At 45.1% G+C, this 27,949-nt stretch overlaps 1 protein-coding gene across 1 annotated transcript in view; it reads left to right on the top strand.

The window, feature by feature from the left end:
- Positions 1 to 25,438, top strand: part of sipa1l1 (signal-induced proliferation-associated 1 like 1) — a 57,200-nt gene extending 31,762 nt beyond the window's left edge. The window contains exons 4-25 of the mRNA XM_062411359.1: positions 108 to 1,656; positions 1,912 to 2,134; positions 2,228 to 2,358; positions 3,975 to 4,163; positions 4,597 to 4,771; positions 5,773 to 5,876; positions 6,015 to 6,172; positions 9,781 to 10,360; positions 12,722 to 12,820; positions 12,916 to 13,091; positions 13,267 to 13,554; positions 14,036 to 14,185; positions 14,573 to 14,706; positions 16,666 to 16,763; positions 17,102 to 17,607; positions 18,556 to 18,741; positions 19,282 to 19,450; positions 19,687 to 19,915; positions 20,076 to 20,249; positions 20,405 to 20,516; positions 20,618 to 20,696; positions 21,587 to 25,438. Of these exons, the coding sequence (XP_062267343.1) occupies positions 241 to 1,656; positions 1,912 to 2,134; positions 2,228 to 2,358; positions 3,975 to 4,163; positions 4,597 to 4,771; positions 5,773 to 5,876; positions 6,015 to 6,172; positions 9,781 to 10,360; positions 12,722 to 12,820; positions 12,916 to 13,091; positions 13,267 to 13,554; positions 14,036 to 14,185; positions 14,573 to 14,706; positions 16,666 to 16,763; positions 17,102 to 17,607; positions 18,556 to 18,741; positions 19,282 to 19,450; positions 19,687 to 19,915; positions 20,076 to 20,249; positions 20,405 to 20,516; positions 20,618 to 20,696; positions 21,587 to 21,730 (5,520 nt within the window). The 5' untranslated portion in view covers positions 108 to 240 and the 3' untranslated portion in view covers positions 21,731 to 25,438. The remainder of the gene's footprint in view (positions 1 to 107; positions 1,657 to 1,911; positions 2,135 to 2,227; positions 2,359 to 3,974; positions 4,164 to 4,596; positions 4,772 to 5,772; positions 5,877 to 6,014; positions 6,173 to 9,780; positions 10,361 to 12,721; positions 12,821 to 12,915; positions 13,092 to 13,266; positions 13,555 to 14,035; positions 14,186 to 14,572; positions 14,707 to 16,665; positions 16,764 to 17,101; positions 17,608 to 18,555; positions 18,742 to 19,281; positions 19,451 to 19,686; positions 19,916 to 20,075; positions 20,250 to 20,404; positions 20,517 to 20,617; positions 20,697 to 21,586) is intronic.
- Positions 25,439 to 27,949: the final 2,511 nt, after the last annotated feature.

The raw sequence follows: 27,949 nt of genomic DNA, 5'->3' as shown, positions 1-27,949 counted from the left end.
TCTGCACCTTATCGCTCAGTATTTTCTTTGACAACTGATTTTAAAATATTTTGTGGACTGCTGTTTACCCAGTATTCATATTTCCCCTTCCTTTGCTCTCTCTGCAGCACCAAATGTGTCCTTAAGACTCTCATCTCTTCACTCCCTGGGCATTATGTTGACCCTAACCTAAAGCCATCAGCACCCCATCCCTACCTTTCCTTCCCATCTCCCCTCCCTGAACCCTCTCCCATCTCCATCATGACCAGTCTGAAGCGCTCTCAGACAGAGCGCTCGGTTGGGGGCTCGGTGCCAGCCACTGATGAGTTCTACACCCGCCGTCTGCGCCTGCCCAATGGAGGGGCGCCTCCACCCCGCAGCGAGAGCGCACACATTTCCTCTTCCACCACCCCTGGCACCAACCCCGGCGTCCCTAAGATGGGGGTGCGGGCTCGTGTGGCTGACTGGCCGCCAAGGAAAGATGGGGGAGGTGGGGGTGTTTGGCATATTACCGTGGAAACCGATTCCCCCAGTTCCACAAACACCACCAGTTCATCAGGATCTGGGAGTGGAGATAGAGAAAGACTTGTCGGTGGGGGAGGAGGAGGGAGTGGAAGTGGCGGTAGTGGTAGTAGTGGCAGTGGAAGTGGAGGGGTGTCAGCTGTTACAGCCCACAGCAATCTGTCGGCTAAGCTCGGTCACCTCATAAGCCCGCAGGACTCGTCCATGCTGCGCAACATCCACAACACACTAAAGAATAAGATGCACAGCAAAGGAAAAGACAATCGCTTCCTTTCACCAGATGGCTATCTGGGCTCGCCCCGCAAAGGCATGAGGCGCATCCGCCAGCGCAGTAACAGTGATATAACAATTAGTGAGTTGGACGCTGACGGCAATGAGGGCTGGTCTTTCTCAGGGTGGACACCCATGCACCGTGAGTATGGCAGCACGTCCTCCATAGATAAACATGGAGTGTCAGGAGAGAGTTTCTTTGACATGCTAAAGGGATACCAGTCCTCTGAGGCCCCTGATCAGCGAAGCCCAGCTCCAGAGAGGCTCACAGAGCTCCTTACAGTGGCCCCCATAAAACAGGCTGCACTTGACCTGCCAGACGGACCATTAGGACCAGCCAGAGGAAGTCCTGCCAGTCGGCTGAAGGAGCGAGAGAAGCACTTAAAAAGGAGGTCAAAGTCAGAGACGGGTGGAGAGTCTATATTTCGTAAGCTGCGCAGTGTTAAGGTGGAGGGGGACACGTCAAGGGCTGGGTCCGATGCTGAAGATGGGGGGAAAGGAGATGAAAGTGGCCCACCTCCAAAACCCTGGGTGTGCCAGAGAGGCTTTGCCCATTTTGATATTCAGTCTCTACTCTTCGACCTCAATGAGGCAATCCAAAGTCGTCAGTCTGGGGCGAAACGGAAGAATACCACAACGGGTGCCTCTGCTGCTGCTGCTGCCTCCGCTTCCGCCACTTCCTCCCTCTCCTCCAATCAGAGCGGAGGGTATGGGTCACCGTGCGGCTCGCAAGAGGAGCTGAGCAAGGAGGGAGCAGGAGGACATAATGCTAACCCTGCCTTAGACCCTGGTGATGACAAAAGCAACGATCTGGTGCTCAGCTGCCCCTGTTTCAGGAATGAGATTGGTGGAGAGCGGGAGAGGAACATCTCGCCTGCTAAACAGGTAGGTTTGGTGGCATCACAGTATATTTAAAATCAAAAATATATGCGCGGTTATTTGATCTGATTCCTGAAAAGATCTCTTTGAAGCTCTTACTTTTAATCTTCAGACTGCACAGTCCATTTTGTCTGGGCATTTTGAAAACTGAAAGATAAGAGATCATTTAAAAGATTGCTGTATTTGGGAGACGCACTGAAAATGAAAATGTCTTGAGATCAAATGTTTGTCATCTTACTTTACTTGTCTTTCATCCTTCAGCAGGGCAGCATAGGCAGTGGTGGAAGTTCAAGCAGTTCTTCTGGCAGTACGGAGGAAGGACCGCTGGATGCCATCCTCAATACTCACTTTACCAACGCTGGTGTGGCAGTAATGGAAGCTCCGAAGGACGGGCCCAGTCAGCATGCCGACAGGTCCAAGCGATACATCGTGGAGCATGTTGACCTTGGTGCCTATTACTACAGAAAGTACTTCTACCTCAGAGGTAAGGAGAACAGAGCAGTTTGGGCTTTTTCTTTTTTTAACGTAAACCGCTTGTATCCGTTCCTGCATCAACTCCCTCCCTTCTCACCCCCAGAACACTGGAACTATCTGGGTGTAGACGAGAACCTGGGTCCAGTGGCAGTCAGTCTGAGGAGGGAGAAGCTTGAAGAACACAAGGAGCATGGCCAACAGTACAACTTCAGGGTCATCTTCCGAATGAGCGAGGTACATGGAAATGGACACAGGATTCTCTGACATTTATCTTTTATCAGCTTGATCTGTTATTATTGTTTCCTCTCACTAGGATGTAAGTTATTTGTAGCTTTTCCCTGTGGAGCCGTGGATGTTCACACATTCACAAATATTTAGTACATTCTGTACCGAGTGATGTCATTGAGCAGCTATTATGAGTTCATATTGTGTAGGAGTGATGATATAGAACCGTTGCCTGAGCTTGTTGGGGGGGGATGTTATACAAGCTTCATCTCAAGGTTGTCGGATACAGCTGAAGACCTTAGACCCCACTGCCTCCATTCCTGATCTCCAAGTTTAATTTTATTTGTAATTTATTCACAATGCTGGATATCTAGTGCGCCAAGACGGATTCTTTTGTGAAGCCCTCTAGCCCTTCTGCCATTTCCTCCTATAGGAGCTAGAGCCAGAGATCCATGTCCTCATTCCCTGAGCTAGAACGCCCACCTACCATCTTTGTCAGCCTTCATGTGTGAAGGACTGAGCTGTGCCGTTTTGCAGCTAAACAAGACTAAAATAGCGCCAAAGGTATTGGAGTGTTGTAGGAAAAGCATTGCTCTTGTATTGAAGTGCACCATGAGTAATAACCCTTCCAATCTCTTGGGATGACGCACGACCTACCGTGCTATGTTTTCCTCTATTCTATTCCCTTCTTTTGCCACCCTGTCTCCGCTTTAACTACTACATTTAGAGCGGGTATCTGGGCAGGTATAGATATATTGTATCATTGTGTGTCTGTGGCAGTGACTGAGACAAACTGATTTTGGGAGAGATAAGTCCAGTGTCCTCTGAGGACAGCAATTGCCCTCTCGTCAGCGGGACCGCTTCTGTTCCTCGGTTTGTTTAACCCTGAGGGTTTTGGCACAAACGTTGAGTCGGAAAAACACTTCATGAAGTCATACAAACACAAAAACATAGATATTTATAAGTTTTTCTTAAGAGCCATGGGACCACTGTGTATATCCAGCTGTTTATTTGTTCCTGGTAGATCTTCAGGTCCTGGTCCTTCTACTGCCCTGTTGATTTATTCATGGATGTTATTCCTGGAAGCCTTGAGTTTGTTTTAGCCTGAGGACGCATCTTATACTGCAAATGAATTTAATTGCACATGCCTTTAGGTTTCACCCCAGGGTTCCTTACAGCTTTCCGAACATAGACCCACTATTTTTCTACTTATGGATGGACAGATAGTTTTGCTTTTGTTGTTGCCAGTAACAGGGAAGGACCTCTAAGTTTAAACTTAATCACTTTCTGTCACAGTCACCAAGCGAATGAACAACTCTGGTCTGTGGAGAATCTTCTTTTCATGGCACAAAAGTAAAATCAGAGAATTTACGTCACTAAAAACATGATGACTAACTAAAGCTGTTGTGGAGAATGAGTTACAAAAACAGTATGAAGTGTAAATGTCAAATCATTGTCTAATTTTTGCGTTGCCTTTGTTTCAGTTGTTGAACTTGTTGACCCCTCAGTTTTGTCGCAAGTTATACTTAAGTGTTGTTATCTCGATTAATAATGAAAAGATGTTGCAGTTATCCTTTCATTTCCAATTTCTCTGTTATTTCTCCTCTGTTTGTTGCTGTGTCCAGCTGAACACCCTGAGAGGCTCCATCCTGGAGGACGCAGTACCTTCCACATCCAAGCACGGCCTGTCTCGAGGCCTGCCTCTCAAAGAGGTGCTGGAGTTCCTGGTACCAGAGCTGAACGCTCACTGCCTGCGGCTGGCGCTCAACACACCTAAGGTCACCGAGCAGCTGATGAAGCTGGACGAGCAGGGGGTAAGGAGAACCAATGAGAAAACTGAATGGTTCTGGGAGAAGTTGATTGATTCCAGTTTTATTGAGACGTTATGTTTTCCTCTTCATCATCCTGATGATCATCAATATGGGTAATTTACTTGTACTGTGAACATCAAATTAATGTCATTTTGCGTTTATATTATTTGAATATTATTTCGTTTTTTGAAGTACAAAAAAAACTCTTTAATACTCGTTCTCCCTGATGCCGTCATCCAAAGCTGCACCTCTGTGAATGTCAGCAGGATTTCTCAGGAAAATTGCACCACGATCATTGTAGAGCCACCAAAGGTGGTTTTTGGTAGAATGCCAACATTCTACCTAAAATGTCAACGTGGTGATTCAGACATGAATTCTACGCAGTAAGACACACGTCTCCCCTTTTCATGGCAATAATTGTTGTTCTCTTTTACAGCTGAGTTTCCAGCGGAAGGTCGGGGTGATGTACTGCATGGCGGGTCAGTGCAGCGAGGAGGAGATGTACAACAACGAATCAGCCGGCCCTGCACTGGAGGAGTTCCTACATCTGCTAGGGGAGAGGGTTCGGCTCAAAGGCTTCACCAAGTACCGAGCTCAGCTGGACACAAAGAGTATGTACACACACAGGAATCACAGGATTGGAAAAAGCAGCAGATAGTGTTACACTGACCCTGAAACTCAATGCCTGATCCACAGCAGGGGGGGGCTAATGCAGATTGACACACTAAACAGTTCCCATTGATTGAATGAGTCTTGAGTTCAGTTGGCTTTAATCGTTTGATGGATCGAGGCTTGCGGGAGGCGATCACCAGCACTGACATGATGAGGATGTTTGTGCCTTTGAAAATCCAATGTAATATTCATATTATCTGAATCACTAATTGCTTTGGGCTGCAGTTTGTAAGAAACTATGACCAGAGTATCTGCTTCTCTGTTTTTTCTACAAACAAGGCTGATTATATTTCTACTCCCCCTGTCGTCTGCCTCTTCAAACCTGTGATATTCTAATCCATACTATCCTTCAATCAGTCAAATTAATCCTCACAATGCTTTGAGAGTAAAGAAAACGGCAAGTCACTTTTTGGAGGACATAACTCAACCTTCAGGAAACTCTAGTAAATTAAATACCACCATGCAAATCAGCCCCTTTTGAAGGATGGTAATTAATTGAGATAACACAGATAGGTTGAGAATGGCCTTTTAAACACCTTGTGACGGTTCTGTTCTCAAAGTGCATCAATGGACTGTGGAGGAGGTGATTAACATGCAGCAGCTCTCTGTACAACCGGAGCCTCTTAAGTGCTCAGAAAACACTTCTGATCGGCGATGGCAGCAGTAGAACAGGGGGAACATAACCATAATGTAGAATGGTCATTTAAAAGAGAATATTGTTGTGTGTCAGTGGTCCTGGACCTGTTACAAACACATCTCTAACATATAAATGTAAAATAGGGTTTCTGGATTAAAAAGGAAAGATTTTATTCTAAATTAGTATATTAAATGTCATGTCAACCTCTTTTCACATAATATTCTCAAAGAACACATACACAGTGTAATAAGATGAGTTCTATTTTTGATTATGAGAAATTCACTTGTGGTTCTACTCCCCTAGCTGACTCGACCGGCACCCACTCCTTGTACACCACGTACAAGGACTATGAGATCATGTTCCATGTGTCTACCATGCTGCCCTACACACCCAACAACAAGCAACAGGTAGGTTCATCAACAAACAGAATGTGCAGCTTTTGTTGCATTTTTTCCCCCCTGTATTTTCTGAAAATTGTAGGTAATAAATATAATGATAATCTAACTTTAGTGTCTCCTGCTGTTCTTGATTTTTTTTTTTTCCAGTTACTGCGGAAGCGTCATATTGGGAATGATATCGTCACAATCGTGTTCCAAGAACCGGGGGCACTTCCGTTCACCCCCAAAAACATCCGCTCACATTTCCAGCATGTCTTTGTGATTGTGCGGGCACACAATCCCTGTTCTGACAACAGCTCCTACAGGTTAGACTCAACACCACCACACTTACTTTGCTAAGTATGTGTATTTAATTTAGAGACTGCTGAATTATGGGTTGTTTGAAGCATCAGCAATGCTCGGCTGGTGAGTCCCTGGCTGTCCACTAGTCTTATCTGCAAGCTTTTAGATTCCATTAGATTAGTCAGAAAGCCGAAAGTGTTTAAAAAATGTGTAGTTTACGGAAATTCAAATAAAACATAACAACTAAATTAAAAATCTGCAGTTTTTGTATTGAAACATGGTGCATTTTCAACCTATTATTCCCTTTTAATGTTTCATTTCATATCCGGGCTGCTGTTATACATACATTTTTGAATAACCATATATAGAATGCACTCAACTTCTCATGACTCACTTTCCATCACTTCTGAAACAATAATGCTCTTATCTGTCGGCTCAAGTGTGTCGTTGGATTTGCAGTCGTGGCTGTTAGAGCCCCTCTCTGCGGCACATGATTTATGACCACCATCGTCAGAGATGTGTAATGTGAAATAAAATGTGCCATCCCATAGTCACTTATAAGAAATGCCTTGCCTCTATTTCCTGTTTAAAACTGCTCAGCTGTGAAGGACATTTCATTCTCCATTCTCTCCTGTCTCTGTCTTGTTATCTAGTTTTCTGTCATTCTCTGGTATCTGGCGCCCTATGAGCCGTCCTCTATCTCCTGCTAATGGCTGTTTTAATTGCTGTCTGAGCACATTGTGTTAGGTCTTAATCATCCCCCGTGGGGCTTCTTCGTTACCGCGCAACAACACACGCACACAAGTTCTGCAACAGAGTGACTGTGGAGCAGATATACTTTACTTCTGTGATTCACAAACGTGAGTCAGGTTTTCTCGAGTGAAAATGCACCATCGACGTGAAAGATGGGTTTTCTAGAATTAAATTAGAATTAACACACAGCACATTCACAGCACATTCTCACAGGGAATAAGAACATGTCTTGTTTTACTTTCTTTTTAAATGAACAAGTATCTTCACACTTTATTGTCAGTAGGTCAAGACAATCAACAGATTTAAGGCAGCCTGACCTCTTTCAGTCATGCATCTTGCCAAGTTCTTGATTAATCCAGCAACACATGGATTTTTCCCAAATAGGACAATTCTCTCACCAACTGTTTGTTGTAAACCGAAGCACATGTTCTTCGTTTTTTACTGGCTGCTCCAATGCAGTGGCTGTCCCTTCTTCTCTGAATTGATCTTAAATAATGTGATCTTTTATTTGAGAAGGAGTGACCTTATACATTGCTACACTGCTGGCAGAAACAAACACATATGTTAAGAGTTTAATGCAACAATTAACGTATTACACCAATGCTTTAGAGCACAAAATCTGCTCCACACACCTAACTGAGAACACAGTATAACATAAATGGTTTAGCCTTGAACGACTACTCGTGACAAGTAGACAAAAACATGTTATGTGTACTTTCCCCATATCCACTTCCATACACACACACACACACACACACACACACACACACACACACACACACACACACACACCTCTGTTCCTCCCACTCCAATTGGTATTGATATGTTCTTTTTCTTGCCCTGGTGCAGTGGGCAGCAGGTTGTAGATACTGGAGGAGCAGGGCTGCCCACACACTGGATATTTATAAGACCACAAATCAGTGAAACCGCAGTAATGCTCTTTCATTTTTACTGCCAAACCTCCTGCCACGAGGATCACACAACAGCAGCCCCCACTGCACTACACTCTCCTGTTCCCCTCTCTTCTCCGCCTCTGTCACCCTCACCCTCTTTTCCTATTCGGCCCCTCTATTGTTTTATCACTTGTGGGTTTTCTTTTCACGCTCTCTTTGATTTGCTCTCCGGCTTTCACCCCTCTCCATCCATCACCTCTTTTTGTCCTGAGTGAGTCACAGGTCTCTGGTTGACTGATTCACAGGTGTTTGAGATCAGTAGAAGTACTTGTAGAGCTCCAGCCACTCGTACTGGGTGAGGTGTTTGTAGCCATGGAGAAGAATACGAATAAAAGGTCACATTTTATTTTAATCACTGGTTCGGCCCACTTACAACCACTTTGCTGATGCTGCTGCTCTCGAAAATATCCTGGGTGATTCATTTTTCTTTGACAGTGATGCAGGCGAATATCATCTTGTGAGGTGTTACTTGTGTCAGGGCTGTCAATCTACATTTTTCAGGGATTCATTGAATGCTACTGAAAGTGTAATACAAGCTGCCAGGTGAAAGTTGACTATAAGGAACGTTGCCAATTCGACAGTTGACGTGTCACTTTTACAATTGAAATAAGAATCTGTTTAGTAGATAATTGCCATATTGTATTTCTGGGGATCTGATGAACGTAGATCTAATAATCCCGCAAGGACTTTCTGTTCATATTCCATGTGGAAAATCTACTCGGGGTTTTCCCAGCATCCATTTATCAGCAAGATGCTGTAAAAATGGTTGTTTTCTCTATCAGAGGCAATTTCAGCCTGGAATAATAAATGTTTCCAATCTTACCTTCGTCTGCCACAAATAAGGAAAGGTGGGAAATGAGGTGTCAAAAAATTTGACGGTTCGTATAATTGAACGCCACACGTCCCCCCCGCGAGGACGGTGCGTCTCTAAGGTATGTTTAGAAGTATGTGGGAGACGTGTTGACTTCAGTTGCTTATTAGACAAAGCGATTAATCCCGATGTCAACTTGTGTGTGCTGATGCATGTCAGCGGGGGGGGGGGGGGGGGGGGCAGCGAGTGGGATGAGGGCTCTGACTTCCAGTGCCACTCTTGTCAGCTCGAAATTATCACCTGAGTAAGGATCTGTGATGGAGCCCATTGAGTCAGGAAGAGGGTGAGACTGCACCAGGTGAACCATGAACTGACCCGTGCTCTCTAGGCATTAAAAACAGCCTTTTCAGAACACGCTCTTTTCATTAACTCCTTCCAAAATGTTTGAAAGATTTACACACAAGTCTTTTTATCTCACACGTAGCTGTGTATTTTTCCAGTGAGCAATCATTCCTCATGGTTCTCTCTCCCAGTCACGTCTTCCCTCTTCTAGTCACATTTTCCTCTTTTCTCACTCTGGGTTATCTTGGGCTATGGGCAGGAGATTTGGAGTAGCAGTCTCCCCTCGTCCTCCTCGTCCCCCTCCTCCACCTCCTCTCTTCGCCTTCCTCTCCTTGGCTGCACAGCTGAGTTCCTGACATACCAGACAAGGCAAACAGACTCACATGGGCATTCCAGGGACTTAATGAAAGGGGAAGTGAGGTGGAGAGGAGCAAAAACAGGGCGGTATAGGACGTGGAAAAGAACCATAAGGAAAAGGCAGCACATGCTTATTGGCTCCAGACAAAAGCATTTAGACACATAACTCTGACACCTTAACCACTTTTCTGTTATTTTAAATTCCTGAGATTTAGGCATTAGGCTTAATAGGAAACATTGTCTATGTTTCACAATCTGGCAATCTTGATTTAGTTTGAAATACAACCCTAAATCTAAGGCATCAGATCTTTGGTTTCTGAGGAGAAACGCTCAATTTGGTTGCAGATCTGGATCAATTATTCTCTTTCTCCTTCTTTCCCTCTTCCCTCATTTTCTTCTTCTGCTTGTCTTTCAGTGTGGCAGTCACTCGCTCCAAAGATGTGCCATCTTTCGGCCCACCTATCCCAGAGGGCGTGACCTTCCCCAAGTCCTCCGTGTTCCGGGACTTCCTGCTGGCCAAGGTCGTTAATGCGGAAAACGCTGCTTGCAAGTCACAAAAGTTCCGCGCGATGGCCACCCGGACTCGCCAGGAGTACCTGCGTGACCTGGCTGAGCGCCACACCACGAGCACGCCCATCGACCCCTCAGGAAAGTTTCCTTTCATCTCACTGGCTCACAAGAAAAAGGAGAAGGGCCGGCCCTATTTAGGGGCGGAGCTGCGCAGCCTGGGGGCGGTGACCTGGCTGGTACACGCTGAGGATCACGGGACTGGAGGTGAACTGGAGGCTCTCCTCGCCATCTCCAATGACTTTGTCATCTTGTTGGACCAAGATGCCAAGGCGGTGGTGTTCAACTGTGCCACTAAGGACGTGATTGGCTGGATGCCGAGCAGCCCTGCGTCTTTGCGGATTTTCTATGAGCGGGGAGAAAGTGTGTCTTTGAGGAGTATCAGTAATAACACTGAGGATTTCAAAGAGGTGGTCAAACGTCTAGAGGTAAGAAGACCCACACACACAATGCATAATATAAGTCCAATGGTAGACTGAAGGGTTAGAAAATGAACTTTAGAAAAAACTGTTCCTGCTAGTCATATTTTATATTTTGACACTTGTTGTGTTTATTGGGAGAGGCGGTGGTCTAGTCGTCTCTGGTCTCTGGTTCGTCTCTGGTTCGACTCCACGGAGAGACAACAAAAGACGAACCTCGATTGATCTGTCCAAAAATCCAAGAGTCTCCCTACCCTGTCTAGTGCCCCTGAGCAAGGCACCTTACTCCCCCAACATTTGCTCCCCGAGCGCCGTACATGGTTGCTCACTGCTCTGTGTGTCCTGCACCAGATGGGTCAAAAGCAGAAGTTAAATTTCCCTACCTGCATGAGTGTGCCTTTGCATGTCTGTGCATGTGTTTGGGACTAATAAATGCATCTTAATCTTAAATTGCCATGACACATTAGTTCTTTTGGTGTCAAGAAACCTTCAAGAGAAATGAATGGATGCAATTGCGCCCTTGTTGCCCTAAAAGCTGGCACCACTCATGCAGCATCACTGAACCACACTTTTAATAAGACAAAAGAAATGTTCTTCACATTGAGCAGATGCAGAGAAACCAACCATCAATGGACTGAGATGCTGTTGGCTGCCATTGATCAATTACCTGCCTCACTCACCGTGTCTCCTGCCTTTCACTGTGGGCTGTCGGTCTGCCAAAATTGTGTGTGTGTGTGTGTGTGTGTGTGTGTGTGTGTGTGTGTGTGTGTGTGTGTGTGTGTGTGTGTGTGTGTGTGTGTGTGTGTGTGTGTGTGTGTGTGTGTGTGTGTGTGTGTGTGTGTGTGTGTGTGTGTGTGTGTGTGTGTGTGTGTGTGTGTGTGTGTGTGTGTGTGTGTGTGTGTGTGTGTGTGTGTGTCAAAGCTGCTGTCTCATTTCTGGTCTCTGCTTATTGAGGGAGTTTCAGAAACACCTCTGGACAACATTCTCCTAATGCCTCGCACACCTACACACACAGTGAAGTGATTCTATCTCTTCCTTTGCTGTTTCCATGGTAACTGGTTAGAAGAAAAGGTGTGTTCTTATGTAATCGTCAGAGTTTTATATTACATTCATTTCCTCAGCCCCCCCCCCACATCCAAACTGAGTGAGTGAGCGAGAGAGATGTGATGGTTTATGTAACCTGGATTCAGTCCACCATTTTTTTTACGATTTTGCAAACATGCATTTAAACATACTTATTTGGCTCAGGACTAAGAAATGCATGACTTTCATGTGGCATTTTTATAATTCTGGCATTAATCTTCAATCATTTGGCCGCTCCTCTGTGCCAGAGAGACGAATGGAAGCGGCCTTGGGCCTCCTGCTTTGTGGAACTTGTCCCTCTCTCTGTTCTTCTCTCTCTGTGACTCCCTCTCTCTATATTTCGCTCTCATTCATCTCTTTACTCTCTTTCTTTTTTTTTCTTGTTTGCGCTTTATCGTTCCCTATTTTTTTCTTGTACTCTCTTCCTCTCCCACGCACACATTCAGAGACATCACAGAGCATCATAACAATTCCTGTCAGGTGCCAGTCTGCACCGTGATTTATTCAGGCTTTCCTATGATGTTTGGCTTCTATTGAGCTTTTGCTAACACCCTGTTCAGACGGAGAAATGCATGTGTGTCAACAGAGGCTGAGAGAGAGGGAGTACAGAGAGTTGAGACTACAGTTAAAAGTAGCTGAGATTGTGAATCTGTTTTATCCACATCCTTTGTTAATTTGTTCATTGCCCCCTGCGGTTAGAGAAGTGATGCGAGCTGTGTCCTAGAGAACTTGAATATTTTCAACTTTTTTCACTTGAGACTCGTTAAGAAAAAAAATCATCCGTTCTGCAGTGCTCCTCCAACCTGCTTGGGAGCAAAGAGTCTCATGTTTCCATGAGTTCAAAAAAGTCTGAAGTTTCCCAGCAAGATCTTGTGAATGCACATGTGTGTATATCTGGTGAGAGGTGAGCCACTAGTGCTGAAGGGCTGAAGCATTAACTCATCTTTATCTATGGCTGCAAATCTCTTAGGAATGAACTTAAGAATCTCTTCCACCTAATAGAGGAAGCATGTCTACATATGCACTGAATCTGTACACATACCTGCACGGAGATGCTGAATGGATTAATCCCAGTATTCTATTAAAAGTTTTTCTGAACAGCAAGTAACTGACACTGAGGAGGAGGAGGATGTTGCCCTCATTTCTTTCCTCAGTTTGTTCCCTCTGTTACTCTTTCCCCCTTTCTCTTCTGTTTTTGGCTCTTTTTCATCAGCTATGCTCTGATCGGTTCTTTCACTCCTGCTCTCATGCTCTCGTTGTTTACCACTCTTCCCTCCTGGTGTTTAGTTCCTGACTAAAGGCTGTGAGACATCAGAGATGACACTTCGTCGAAATGGCCTGGGGCAGCTTGGCTTCCACGTGAACTACGAAGGCATCGTGGCTGAGGTATTTCTCCACACATAACCCACATGCTCTTAAAACAAATATGCTATTCATATTTCGGTGGCATATGTTTACAAACAAACTTTGACACTTACTAGGTGGAGCCGTACGGCTACGCCTGGCAGGCAGGACTGCGGCAGGGAAGCCGATTGGTGGAAATCTGCAAAGTTGCTGTAGCGACACTGACACATGAGCAGATGATTGACCTCCTGCGGACCTCAGTGACAGTGCGAGTTGTTATCATCCCACCTCATGAAGATGCCACTCCACGCAGGTAGGCAGGATGGGAGATTTTGTAGAAGGCATCATTTGTTCCCTTGGAATTCTTATTCCAGACACTTCTCACTATTCTAGAGGTTATGTTGTTGTAAAAGTTCAGTGGTGTTTTTTTGTAAAGAAAAAGTTTCCTAAGTTTGTCACTCACTGACTTCTTTCCTCCCCCTCTGCAGAGGCTGCTCGGAGCTCTACCGGATGCCTGTGTCTGAATACAAGGGCAGCAGCAGCGATAGTGGATCCTTCGAATACAAGTTCCCCTTCCGTAACAACAACAACAAATGGCAGAGGACGTCCAGCAGCCCTCAGCAGTCGCTGACCGCCTCGCCTCAGCCACACACGCCCAACCGGGCCATCAGTCTGGGTAGCTCCGTGGGGAAGACCCTGTCCGCCGAGAGGCTGGAGAGGGGCGGGGTCATTCCACGCAGCGTGAGCAGCGATGGCCGACCCCTGGACACCAAACGGTTAGAACCTGTGTGTCTTAGAAATGTGGAAGATCACAATTATAATTTATTAGGGGGAGTGTGGGAAAGGTTTACATAAACAAGCAGAAACTGGGAAGTAAGGATTTTTAAAGCCATGACTATCGCCGGCTGTTGAAGTCATTTTAATTTTTTACAGTTTTCCATATTTTGAATTCGAAAACTTCTATTTTATCATGAATATTTATAGAGTTCTATTTTGTTTCCGTAAGCTAGTCTATCAAAAAAACTTTAAAAGACAGCTGTTGGCTACGTAGCTGACTTACTTCTGTGGGAAGTGTAAAGTATTCATGAGGTTTTTTTCATCCAGACTGTGTGGGAACTGATCAATGGAATTTCCTGTGAACATTCTTCTAGTTCAATGCTTTGCTTTGTTTATTTCATCTTCCTTTAGTTACTCTACTTCCAAGTGCCTGTAAATCCTTAGAGTTCCTGTGTCTGTGTGTGTTTGTACGTATACCAGGATGTCTCCGGGCACTGAGAGCTACAGCCTGGTCTCCTCCCTGGCGTTGGGTCGTTCCCCTCACAATCGAAGCTCTCCCAGCAACTTATCCTGTTCCAGTGACGCGTCTGGAAGCTCTGCTCACTGGAGACAGAAGTCCATGCCTGAGCAGTAAGGGAGCTCAGCCAGAGGGATTGTGTTTGTTTGTTTGTGGCTTTTTTTAGACAATTTAAATGAAGATGATGATGTATCATCACAAAAGCAGAAACAAATTCCTCCTAGTACTAAAGCATTTTTTTGGTGTTGCATTTAGTCACTTATTGAGTTGCTTTTTAGGAAATGATAAAGACGTCCTTTCGATTTAAAAGGATGATTCATTCATTTCAACCAAGACAGTTAAAGTCAACTAATTCAGATTTTATTAAGTTTGCTTAAAATGTGGTATTTGACAGTCAAATCAGTGTAGAAGTAAATTTTTGATTATCGTAAACGTACCGAAAGCTGATTTTAAAAACAAAGTAGTATTTCTGATTTTGTACACCTCTGCTCTTTTATCAGGTTTGCAAGCAGCCGCCACTCTCCGATGCTTTCGGAGAGACGTGAGGTGGTCGGCGATGGCGGGTCCAGTGGAAAGTCCACTCCCAATTGGTCAAGAATGGAGGAAGGGGGAGGAGCAGAACGGGGGTCAACAGGTGAATACATCTTGTTGTGAAATACTTGAATCATTACTGTTAACATTCAGTGGATTAATAAGGGAAATGGATTAAAACATCTTTTAGAAATGCAAATGTATTTACTCCTGATCATGATGCTGGGACCTCATGTGGTAATGGGAGAAACGTGAGGACACATTAGACACCATTGATGGATGGAGGTTGGAAAGAAATCATCCATATTTATCCATATTACTAAATCCTTGAGGTGGCAGGTATCCAGACGTGTGTGTTGTTTGTGCCTCCTCGTCTGCCAGTGTCATATTTTCTTTGCAGCAGCTCGTCTTCCTCTCCTGAGATTCCAAATGTGACAGCCTTCACGCTGCCTCTACACACAATCTTCTCCTTCCCCACCTCTTCCTCCTCAGCTCGTTGTTAATTATATTGCCTTCTCACACAGGGACTTAATGTTTCTGTGAAGAGATAACGAAAAAGGTGGGAGGATAATGAAACAATCAGAAACAGTACAGGGAGAATTATTGATCTCAATTACAAAATATGGCATTTTTCACTTTTCTCTCTCTACTAAAGAGGAGAAAGAGAAAGGGGGGGAGGGAAATTCCTTTCTTTCCTGTCAACACACTTGGGCAAACTCCTCTTTGTGTGCCTTTCCTTCCTCTCCCTCCACTCTCTTCCTCATTCTCCACGGCCGTCTCTTTGCCTTTCATTCAGTTTTTTCTTGTACACGGGCATTCATGTAATTATGAGTATTCTCCAATGCCCTGTGTTTTGGGGAGTTTCCTCCTTGTTCTCCAGCTCGGCCTCTGAGAAGCCACAGAGGCTCCATGCAGCCGTACGGCTCCTGATTCCCAGCAGGATGTCGTCTTGGTTGATTGTTGACAAGCCTACGTCCAGCCATGTCCTTGAGCTCCCTCAATCACAGAGAAACACACTAGTCTTTCATTTTGTGGTTGTTTAAAGCACTTATATCCGTAATGGTCAGAGAGGAACAATGCATGCTGGGCCAGCTCATGCTAAGTCGGCCAAATGTCCAGCCCTTCGCGGTCCACTTTGCCGTCTCTACGGTTGAGGGTTCTGTCCTTTCGTCTTCCTCTTTTCATACTCCTTCTTCCATTTTTACCCACTTGACCCGCTGGTCTTCAGTGTGATGATGTGGCCTCGGCTTTGTCCAGAAATAACACAAGTCATGCAGAGGGCAGAGAACGTCGTTTTGATCATAATTGCCGTCAAACTCATAACAAGAAATTAACTGAAGATCCTAATGGAGCCTAAACATGGTTTTATATTAATGTAGTTATTGCATTAAGATTCCCTGCTGCATGTACCATTCAACACAATCAATATATTACTCATAAGCATGTAGCCTTTTGTAAGGCATATATATGCACAGTCATTCAAACAAGCAAGCATGTTCTCTAATTAGTGAAGAGAGCCCCGTGGCTTCTCTGTGCTGCGGAAACTACGCAGAGTAATGAATATGAGATAGAAGAGAGTTCACTAAACTACGGGATTCATCCCAGCAGATGTTATGATACCTCCCTCAGCGTTTGCCTTGATAGTGTTCAGGTCATTAGCTGCTTTCTCTGTATGTCTTGTTGCGTAACATCTTGACAATTACACAACCGTCTCATTTACTCCCCAAGTTTCGCTTCAGGAGACACGCTCACTTTCTCTGACATGGCACAGCTTGCCCAGGAAAAAATAAAGCCGACACCGTCTGAGGACAAATTTCAGTTTGATCTGCATCGCTTCTGATGACACATGACCCGGGGATTTCGTTCATGAGCACAGCAGAAAGCGAATGGAAAGTGTTTGTGTTATGAGTCTCTTGGAGGCGTGTGTGCTCTGTAGCAAGATACAGATAAATGAGGGGAAGAGGGGAACGTCTCTGTCGAATCATCAACAATTCTGTTTGCACTGCAGGGTCCATGCATGTGTCACTAACTCCGGCTGTGTGTGTTGGTCGGTTTGTTGCAGAGGCCCCGGTCTCCAAGTCGGGTCAAGGCTACTCCGGAGCTCCTCGCATCCAGAGGCAGGAGCAGGTCATCCATGTGTCCCCGAAGAAGGGAAGCCAGGTCTGACTTTACACCAGCACAACCCTGACAGCACAGTTTAAATGCCCTGGAACCTCTGTTTTTAAGATATTTGGGCATTTTAGTATTTTCTATTGCAGATCAGGAAGCAGATATAGGATTGCAACACTGTGAGATAGGGTGTTTTTCTAAATGTTCAGTTTTCCTAGGGAGTACTGCATCTTGATGGAAAAACATGCACATTTAGGGAACTGATATGTTAACATGTGGAATGTCACTAAATGCCAGATTAGAGGCTGAAAAATGTTTTGTTTTTCACTGACATGGAACCTTCAACTCTCATTTTCCCTCTCTCTTCCACTTTCCGTTTGTTCTGGCAGTCGGACGGCCCTTACTCTGGCCACTCCAGCAGCAACACTCTGTCCAGCACAGCTTCCAGCGGCGCTCACAGCGACAGTGATAAATGGTTTGAAGTAGGAGCAGGTGGAGGCTCCGCCGCTGACCCGGGCGACTCGGAGCCCAACGGCCTGGGAGGAGGAGGTTATCTCCAGGGTGCGTCGGCCGACAGTGGCATCGATACCAGCTCTTACGGAGCCTCGCACCACACCCACCCGCACTCCCATCACGGAAGCACCACCTCCCTGCTGGCTCCTAGTGGCAGCAGGGAGAGCCGGGAGAGCCGAGAGAGCCGGGAGCGGTCGGGCTCTCCGTGGCACAGCCCCACCGAGGGAGGTCGCAGGATGCTGGAGAGGTCCCCTGCTGCTGCCGAGTCCCCGGGCCTTCCGGGAGAAAGGAGCATGGACGGGACCGGCCGAAGCCCACCTACTCATCTTCTCCTCAGGGATAGCAGCACCTTCAGTCTGAATGAAGCTGGATCCCACTCAAGGTCTGTGTTTACGGACTTTTCAGTGTTTGTGTCAAAGGCTTTCAAGTCTTATCTTATGGAAATACTCAAAGCGCTGCACACATTCACACTCACATTCATACAGAGCTTCTATACTACACTTCCATCACATGTCATTCACTGGCTGTCGAAAGGGTTGTCAGAGGCAATTTGCTCAAGGATACTTAGTCATACCAATTGCAGGCTATCAAACCCCCGACTTTCTGGTCGTGGTTCGTCGAGTCTGGAAGGGAGCTCAACCTTTATTCCTACTGGCAGATATTACTTGCTGTTTAGGACTACAAGCCAAAAAAAATTAAAGTTGCAGAAAAAATCGTTGAAATAGCCAAAAGAGACCGTTCCACCTGCACAGGATAATAATCCCGATAAATCAAATATCTCTAAATAAAATGATCTCCTTCTAACTTCAGTGTTTCCATCACCTCTGCAACATGCTTCCAGTTCTCCTTATTGCTCGAGCCAATATTTCATCACCCAAGAAGAACTCGTTTGACTGGATTACCGCCCTCGTAACAATTCTTTCCTGGAAACCAAGCACAGGAGTAATTCTCCCTCTTATCTTTCCACATTAGGCCTCAGGAAATGTGGAACACGTGTCCTGCTCGTACAGTTGAACTTGTGTCTCTTCCTGTCTGAGCAAGATTTAATTTGCCCGGTCGGATAGAGTTACAGTTCATGACCTGGGTATCGTCTGTCCAGCGACATTTGTTTTCTGTCATGGTGGGAAGTAGCTTGACCCCAGGTGCTACCATGATAGAGTTTTCAGTTGATAACTCAGTAGAATAGGTCCTTCCTGGTAATTCTTTTACATAAGAATGTATTTAATTGATCCAGGACTAAGTGATTCTTCGGAGCAAAACTGCCTAAAGATAATTTCAAACACTGCTCATTCTGCTCCCTCTCTTTCCTTCCTCCTTCCATCAACACCAGGCACTCAGGCCACAGCTCGCCCAGAGACGAGTCCTCATCTGCGACCACCTCTCCCTCCTCCCAGTCCTCCGCGTCCCCAGGGCCCAAGAGCTTCTACCCTCGCCAAGGAGCTCAGTCCAAGTATCTGATTGGCTGGAGGAAGCCAGGCTCCACCATCAACTCTGTCGACTTCGGAGACACACGCAAGTAAGAAAGGATGACAGAAATAAAGTGGGACACAGAACGACAGCCCTTCAAACCGTTCTCTGGGTTTTGTGTGTATACGGATGGATAAATCATTTAGATGATAAGACATTTCTGGAGCTTGTTAAGTTTTAAATGTCTTGTTTGATTTATCTGGGCCAGTGGACGTGAGCACTTGTACAAAATAATTTAACTGATTCAGTCAGTTCAACATTTAGAGAAGCTAGTAATGTTGGATTTATGTCAGAGGTGATATACGTCCATATGCTATAGTTTACAGAACATTCCTGTATTTTAAATGATAGTATTTATTGCAGCACCGCTTCATAACATTGCATTTGAGTCTTGAGTCTTTTTGGGAAACTACTTGATTTCCCTCTTGTGGCTGAAGAGAGGATTACATTCAAGGACTAACACGTAAAGAAATGACTGTACTTGGCCTATAGTAAAACTACTATTGAAGTGTTTTTAATTTGAATAATTGGTTCAACACATGTGAATTGAGCATAATCTGTCTGTGTTTGTGTGTGTTTGTGTGTTTAGGAAGTCTCCAGGAGAGGGTGGAGTGGAGGGTATTCCAACCCCTGCAGCCAGGCCCTCTCTTCGGGATATGCACTCACCTCAGCCTCATGCCAAATCTACAATGGAGGAAGACGTGAAGAGGCACGGGGCTCCAGACAGCCCCCCACCCCCACGCAGGCATAAGGAAAAGGTGCACTTTGGTCAATAATAGAACACAGTCAGACTGTTAATGGGGACTTATTCTAAAAGTTATTGGACATCTAACTCAGCTAGTAAGGTTCCTGCAGCTTTCATATTTCAGTGAATCTTCCTGGTGAATAAAACAATCAAAACTTTATAGACTACTGCTATAATTATTTAAATCCTCAGCGACTCTTTTTGTTTTCATGATATTTAACTGACACCTCCTCATCATTTCCTGTGCAGCATGGCCAGAAATCAACAACCGGCCATCATCTCAGCCACCGTCGCTCACTCCATCGCACCCTGTCGGACGAGAGCATCTACCGCGGCCAGCGCCTTCCCGCCCTGAGCGACTCGGTGGCAGAACCAGTGAGTGATGTTCTCTTCAGCTGCTCCACCCTCCCCCGCTCACCCACGACCCGGGGTGTGCCCCTCCGACGGCCCTCCTATAAGCTCGGTGTCAAGCTGCACGGTAAGATCGCTGGGGGCATTGTGCCCACATGTATAAAGATGCTTTACAGCTGAACATTTACAGAATTAACTGTAAATCTGAATTCAAAACACCAATATTTCACTAAAGGAAAAGGTGAAAATTCCTTTTGCATTCAGTCCTTTTTGATTTCTGTTTGCAGGTGACCTTTCGGCCTCGGACACATCCCTGGTGGATTTGGTGGAGCGACACCGTGGGCCCCTCCCACAGGAGCTGATGCCCCTCCCTCCTTCTTCAGACAGGGACAGCCCTCTGGATTGGACACACTTGGTGGACGTAGCCAGTACCTTTGAGAGTGACAGGAACCCTCACTACGGTAAAACCATTAACTTATAATCGCACGTGTCTTCACTTTTATATGGTTTATCTTCTTTGAATATTTTTATTTCTTTGCTTTCAGCTGCTTTATTTATGCCCCATGATTGTGACTTTATCTTGTTTTCACCATTTTCCATTTCTCTCTCCTTCCAGTTCAGAGAAGTTACGTGTTCGGGGATTCAAACCACCGGAGCAGCGGCGCCTCCAGTCCACAGCAGCCTCACATCGAGCTGCAGCCGGCGCCACTGTCTCGACCCTCTTCAAGGTAACGTCTACGCTTATAGGACCTGAGAGAGAGTTTGGAGAAATAAACCAGAAGTGATGTTTAAACAGTGAGTTAGTTACGATCTTCTTTCTTCTCCACAGTGAGGGTCACATAGGACTGGAGAGGAAAGTGACTAAACTTGAGGCGATTGTGAAGATGCTCCAGGAGGACCTGAAGAAGGTGAGAGAGAAGACACACACACACACACACACACACACACACACACACACACACGCACATGCATATTGTCTGCATCTTTACTGAACCTCAACTACAATATATGAGCTAAAACGTGATTTTTCTGGCTCCATTTTCTATTCAAGTGTCAATGGGGGTGAAAAATGAAAGGCTGTAGTTGGCTTGTGTACAATGTACCAGGGAGCAGAGGCTGTAAATATACAGTATATTTGTTTTCAATAGAAAATATACAGTCAGCAGTCGAGTGCTGAGAAACTACAGCTTTTCTTTTCTTAATTTGAATTCACCTGAAAGGAAGTGAATGGTTTAACTTTGCTTTTATATTCTTATAAGAACCATTGGAACTAATTTCCTTGAATGATTCCACTCATTCACTCGTTTACCAGTTAATGTTCAGACTTCATTTACTTTCAATGTTCCCAAGTGAAAGGCTCAAACACATAGTATTTTATAACTATACTATAAGATTAAATATTTCCTTGTTTGTAAGAAATAACATCTCCAGAGTGGAGCCTGTTATCTCTGTTTAAATGCCAACTGATAAAATCTGCCCTCTAAATCCCATAAGCTCTGTTGTGACCTAGTGTCTGAACCCCTGACTCGACCGACGTAAACACACAGACGGTATTAAGCCATTTTCAGACATGAACTGAAAGACAATCCGGTTCAGACATTTGCCAGAGTTTGGTGAAGAAAGCGGCAGGAGGTAGCCGCTCTTTAATCCTCAGATATTTTTATCTTCCATTATTGATGGGGTTGTGTTTTAGAAAAGTAAACAACAAGCCCATCCTGCTTTCCCGTGTGTTACCTGCTTAATAATTGATCATCATTATTTAGATTTTTTATTTTTGTTTTTCTCCATCTCTTTGCAGGAGCGTGAAGAAAAGCTGCGGCTGCAGACGCAGGTCAAGCGGCTGTGGGACGACAACCAGAGGCTGCAGGAGGAATCTCAGACCTCGGCCACCAAGCTCAAGAAGTTCACAGAGTGGGTCTTCAACACCATCGATATGAACTGAGGCGCTCCTGCTCGCTCTAACCTGCACAGGCACCCACATCGACTTCATCCATCAGCACACACAGTCTGGACGGAGACACGGAGCGGGAGACATGTTCGAAGACTCATTCCACCTGATGCTGAACCCTCCCTCCACCTTCCATGGCTTCAAACATCAGGGGCTTATATTGCCGACCAGTCTCAATCTCTGCAGACCCTCTGTTCAACTTCTCAGGATGAGGCCCACGAAGAACGCGTGTTGTTTATCACATTATGAAGGACTGACCTCTGCCCCCCCTGCGGGACCACGAGAGCGTTGCTGAATTGAACTTTCTCTCATCTCGCTGTGCCAAAATCTCTTCAGCAGAATAACCAACAAGAGAAAACACCCCTCCTCCACTTGGCCTTTTCCAGTTATTTCAGATGCCATGTTCTCCCGAGTGGACATGAGTCTCTTTTGAAGACGACTGTCTTTTTTCCCTCATCGTTCCCGTTGTTCAAGCACCTTTTTCAAAATGTTGCCCAGCTCCTCTGGGAGGTGACTTCAGGTGCTTCGTGCCAAATCCGTCTCCCCACAGCAGAGGGTTGTTCTCTGAATGGCCTTGCAAAGTCAGACAGGGCTACAATAAATCTGCCGGCCCAGCCACTAAAGTGTTCGCTGTAACACAGACGGACAAAAGAGCCACAGGACAGGAGAGGACTCTGTTTCCTTCACATGTAAAAGGAGAGTAAAGAGATTAAGCTACTTTTTCTTTGTTTCCTGCTCAAAGTTGGAAACCCCTGAACAGTCGCCGCGGCAGTTTGTGCGTGAGCCACTGACATGGAGTCGAGTCGCTCTGCCACCGCACGACTGACAATCTGGATTTTTACAGTTTTCACTTCTCGACCTCTGTGTGAGTCAGGTCTGGACACAGGAGTATATATTTAAAAGCCATCGGCAGTGGTGCCATAAAAACAAGACTGATATCCAGAGTGCTTTGGTTCCATCCCAGTCGTTCGTGTCTTAAAAGCAATAGGAACAAGTCGGAACTCGTGTTTTTCTCCCTCACGGAAATGGAGAGTTTGCTCTTGGAAGAAGTTTGACGTGGGATTCTGTGATTTAAAGATCAAACTGGTGAAAACGCGCCGGTTTCTACTGCACAAGAACCTCAAGAGGCTTTTTCCACCGAACATCGTGTTCAGGGGGGAAACAGGAAAAGAGGACTCCACTCATCACTCGCCACACGAGTGGAAAACAAAGAGCCAGCTGAAGATAAATGACAGAGACATTTCAGGATGAGAAAAGTTAAAGTTTTTGGTTTTTGTTCCTCGGGTTAATTTATTTCCTTGTATTATAATTCCAATAAATAAGTTGTTCTATTCGTAACAGTACAACTGACATCAGTGTTTAGTTCCTGAAGAAAAAGGGTCACTAGCTATATTATTTAAGCGGCTTTCTTTCTTAACTCTGGCTGAAGCCGGACTATAATGCTTTTTATTCTGTATTCTGTTGTAGTTTGTGGTGCCCAAGCCTGCTGTTGTGTTGCTTACAGTGCCCTCTAGTGATGACCAGTGGAAATGTCATGGTTATTAAATGTGCTGCCAGTCACTCTGTATTTCTCCAACGACTCTTCAGCCGTCAGTCATGGACCAAACACACAGAGACAGACACACACACACTCACACAAACAGAGACAGACAAACACACACATACGATGGGGCAAATCATCAGAAGCTTTGATAGACAATCAAAGGTTGATTTTTGACGATGGGAGAGTGTGTGTGTGTTGTGTGTGTGTTGTGTGTGTGTGTGTGTCTGTGTGTGTGTGTGTGTGTTCTTCAGTTCAAACAGTTTTGCTCAGGTTCAGTCTTTGTTGGGAACGTGTGAGGATCTTTTTCCGAAAGCTATTCAACAATAATGACTTCTATGGCGATATTTTAAATACCCACCATAAAAGGGAGCCTCAGTACCTTGCTGTAATTCTGGTTGTGTTTGTGTGGTGTGTGTTTGATTGTGTGTGTGTGTGAATGTGCATCAGTCTATCCAGCCGTGCCTACAGTCACTTGTTTGGGTCATTTACTCGCAGGAAGAGCAGGGATGTGCCTTTAGAAACAGAACCTGGGAAACAGATTAAAGGGGATGGCTCCTTCTTCTATTTCTGAAAAACACACACCTGGCTACACAAACACAGACACACACTTTTCACAGACTGGCCTCATAAATGTTTGTTTGGAGATTCTGCGTCTCTTGGTCAGATGAATATTTTTATGTAACACAAACAGACCATGAACGGATGAGAGTGTGTGAAGTGTACAAGAAGTGTGTGTGTGTGTGTGTGTGTGTGTGTGTGTGTCTTTACATTCAGTTACATGCAGTGTATTATTCAGAGCAGCTGGCCGTTGTATTAACGAGTTTAACGTCCAAGCATATTTCCCCCCCCCGATTCACAAAGCCACTTTTATCCCAAGCAGATGCCACAGAGCTTCTTCCTCAGAGCAGGTGTTTGGGTTTATTTCAGGTCACTAACAAAAAAAACAAACAGTTGTCAGCCTTAATTTCCCAGTCGTCTGCCGTCAAACCAGTACGATGAAAGAACATTCCCAGTAAATGTAGAAGTGTCGGTTCTGTTTTAAGAATCTCGTGAGACGTGGACGGTCCACACTCGAGTGTTTGCTTGAGGATGGCGATCCGGTTGTTTATTAACAAGTCGGCCAGTCGTGGTAAAAAAAAACACTCGTCCGATAATGAGAAATCCTTCAAATCTTCACAAACGATGAGTCGTGGAGGCAGAAACGTTCCCAATCCAAGTTCTAGGTGTTAAATTGGTTTCACTGGTTTCCTGCCCACATCTATGTCGACGCCTAAATGATGAGTGTTGGATATTATTAACGTTTTCGTATATTTCCCTGTACATTGAAAGTGATTCTAGTCTTTTGTATTTCAAATGGGAGTATGGCCAAATGACAGATGTTTGAGTGGCATCAAGTTGGATGATGGTTACAGATGTCAACCTTCAGACGTTTACACACACACACACACACACACACACACACACACACACACACACACACACACACACACCGGGTCATTTGTGAATGAGTTATTGTTTCTTTATTTCTTCCGCTTTGTTTTTGTTGCTTTTAAGAAGGATGTTGAAAATGTGAATGTGCTGATGTTCCAATTTTCCATTTTTGTAATCTCTCGTTTTGATTTTTTTGTTGAGATCCTTTGCACAATGTTTTCTAAAGGGGGTTTGAGTCGACAGGTGTTGGATGTAAGAAGGGAGAATCGATCCATTCCTGTGTGACCCTGTCTGAGAGTTGCTCTGTAGTTTTCTTGCCAGTTGCAGGAGGGAACCTGACTTTATTCACCTCGGGGGGGGAAGGGAAACAAGATGAGAACTGGAACCGTCCTTTTTCTTTTAGTCATCACTGATCCGACAGGAGCAGGATGGATGTTTGTACCGGAGGGTTGTAGGTTTGCGGTCAGCGATTGCATCGGGGGGGGGGGGGGGGCTCAGTCTCTGCTGTGTCATGATTCGTTCGGTTTCCTCCTGTTGGAAGAACAAACTTTCAAAGTCATGTGTTCAGCTCCGACCGACCGGAGATAGAGCACAAACGCAATTTCAAGAGTAAAAAAAACCCAATACTGTTTACATCCCGGATCCATTGTCTTTGTAACATGTTTGAAAAAGACATTTGCAGTGATCACAGTAAGTTCCTGAAATAAATAAAATGCTGTATCGACCTGCGTTGCTGTCGACTTGTTTGTTTCTTCATTGTAAAGAATTTTGTATTATTTTGTGTTATGTTGTGTGCGTCTGAAAACTGATTGTGTCCCAGCGACTCGGCCCCTTCAAATGTGTCCTCTCATCCCTGGGAAGCGATGGCTCCAGCAGACGGCCCCTAGCAGACGGCCCCTAGCAGACGGCCCCTAGCAGACGGCCCCTAGCCCGGCCCGAACCCTTTCCCACACAGTTATCGACACACAGAGCAGTGAGTGACCATGTACAGCGCCCGGGGAGCAGATGTTAGGGGAGTAAGGTGCCTTGCTCAGGGGCACTAGACAGGGTAGGGAGACTCTTGGATTTTTGGACAGATCAATCCAGGTTCGTCTTTTTGTTGTTTCTCCGTGGAGTCGAACCAGAGACCTTCTCTGCCCATAGTCCAAGTTTCTACCACTAGACCACCGCCTCTCTTATTTTACAACTTTTACTGAGCGTTGACATATTCACCAGGAATTTAACGCAAAGTCACGACTCAAAAGTTATTAGTTAAAGTCCAGGTTGTCTTTAAGTTTCCTTAGTGTCTGTCTCCTCCCATTGATAATAAAAGTCTTCTTGTCTTAAGGCTGTGTTATTGTACGACTGTGTTAATCCATTAATCTGCACAAATTAACTAACACACACCAAAGTAAACACTTAGTAGTATTTGATGTTGAGGTGCTTTAACAAGTTCAGTGTATCTGATATAAGAATGAACACTAATCTGTGCACAGAACAAACACAGAGAGAGAGAGAGAGCTGTGATCAGACTCTGCTGCGTCACCTCAGCTGCTGTGGACTGACCTGTGTTTGTTTCCTGTGCGTCCACCTGCAGCGAGGTCCGGGGGCGGCTCGAGGCTGCAGTGTCAGTACAGAGAGAGGAGGTGCAGTGCGGAGGAGGCTGCGGATTAGTCATCACTGGCACAGGTGGAAAGTGTGTGGGCAGCATCACCTGGGACTGCTCTCAAGGATTTAGCTCGAAAGGAGCGTGCAAGACACAAAGTGGAGTCTGATCAGGGAGAGTCGGTGTCGTCTTCCTGCAGGAGAAACAAATGTGGAGCTGAAAAAGAATCTGTTGTTCAGATTCTACGACACTCAACGTGTTGGAGTTCGGCTGAACAGTTTCCTCCAGGGTTTCACTGAAGAAGATGAGAAAAGTTCAACTGAGAAAAGTTTATCTTCCTATAGATTTATTTAGTAACTGTATTTAAGTGCAGTTTTCCATGTACTTGTACTTTACTCACTTTACTTTTCCAAATCTAAGTTACAAAGTGCTTCACAAGGGCGGCAGAACAGAACAGCCATAAAATCATAAGCACGGCAGTCATTAAGGAATCACAGATATTAAAAGACAATATTTATTTAAAAGAACTTTTTGCAAATGAAGTAGAATTCAAATTCAGGTAAACTCAAGAAAGGCTCTCTGATACAAGTGTATTTAAACAAGAGATTTAAATGGATTCAGAAAAGGCCGAGGCAATAATGATAGAAGAGCTTTAAGTCTATTTAAAAGCAAAAAAGATCTTCATCATCTCTTCAAACTTCCTCTAAAGCATCTTTAACCCTCGTCCTTCATTTCACCCTCTCATCAATTAGCAGATTCAAATTGTCTTTTGGCCACTAGGTGGTGACATAACGAGGTGTAAACACAGCAGGGACCTAACAGCGCCTCATGAAGCTGTGAGAACCCCACCCCCCACCCCCACACAAACACACATATATATGCAGGGACAACATGCACAGAGACGCAATTCAAAATTCAAACCACTGCACCACCGTGTCGCTCTGATTATGCAACACTCTGCTTTTGAAATCCAATGATTTATATTAGTTGTGTCACATGAGGCTTTCATACAAGTGATTTTTCTTTTTTGGGTGAACTATCCCTTTAAGACTTGGTTTTGGGGTAAGGGGCTTTGGAGAGTTTTATGCCAATGAGTGTCTTCACTAGAGAGATAAGTGTGTGTAAATACATGTTAGATGAAGAATCGCAATAGAACAAACACACAAAAACACACTCACCCCCAGTGGGATCTTCCTCTCCTATTTACTGATAATGATTTATCAATAATTCAGTTGGGCCAGAGCGGAGGTACAGTTTTCCATGTATGAGGAGACTGTGTGTGTGTGTGTTTGCGTGTGTGTGTGTGTGTGTCGGGCCAGAGAGTGCTCCATTAGTATCAAAGTTGTTTTTGACGACAGTTAGCTGGTAAGTGCTCGTATTGATTGGGGGGGGTTAGGATTATTGACGTCCATTTTTCCCCATTTGCAAACTGAGCATCAGATGAAAAGTGAGGAAGCAGAAACACACAACTGCTCGTTTGAGGCTCGCTGCCACTTCACTCGCCCCCCCCCCCCCCGCTTATATTCTATTGCAGATATTTCGAGTTGACACTGGTTAGAACAAGGTGCTGACTGGATAACTGTTAACACAAACACACATAGACACACAAAGACACACATACACACACAAAGTTCCTGTCTTCCCTCAGCAGCCA

Source organism: Platichthys flesus, chromosome 18 (genome assembly GCF_949316205.1).
Source record: "Platichthys flesus chromosome 18, fPlaFle2.1, whole genome shotgun sequence".
In the NCBI taxonomy this organism is placed as follows: Eukaryota; Metazoa; Chordata; class Actinopteri; order Pleuronectiformes; family Pleuronectidae; genus Platichthys; species Platichthys flesus.
The sequence above is the reverse complement of the archived record's forward strand: the minus strand, read 5'-3'. Positions and strand labels throughout refer to the sequence as shown.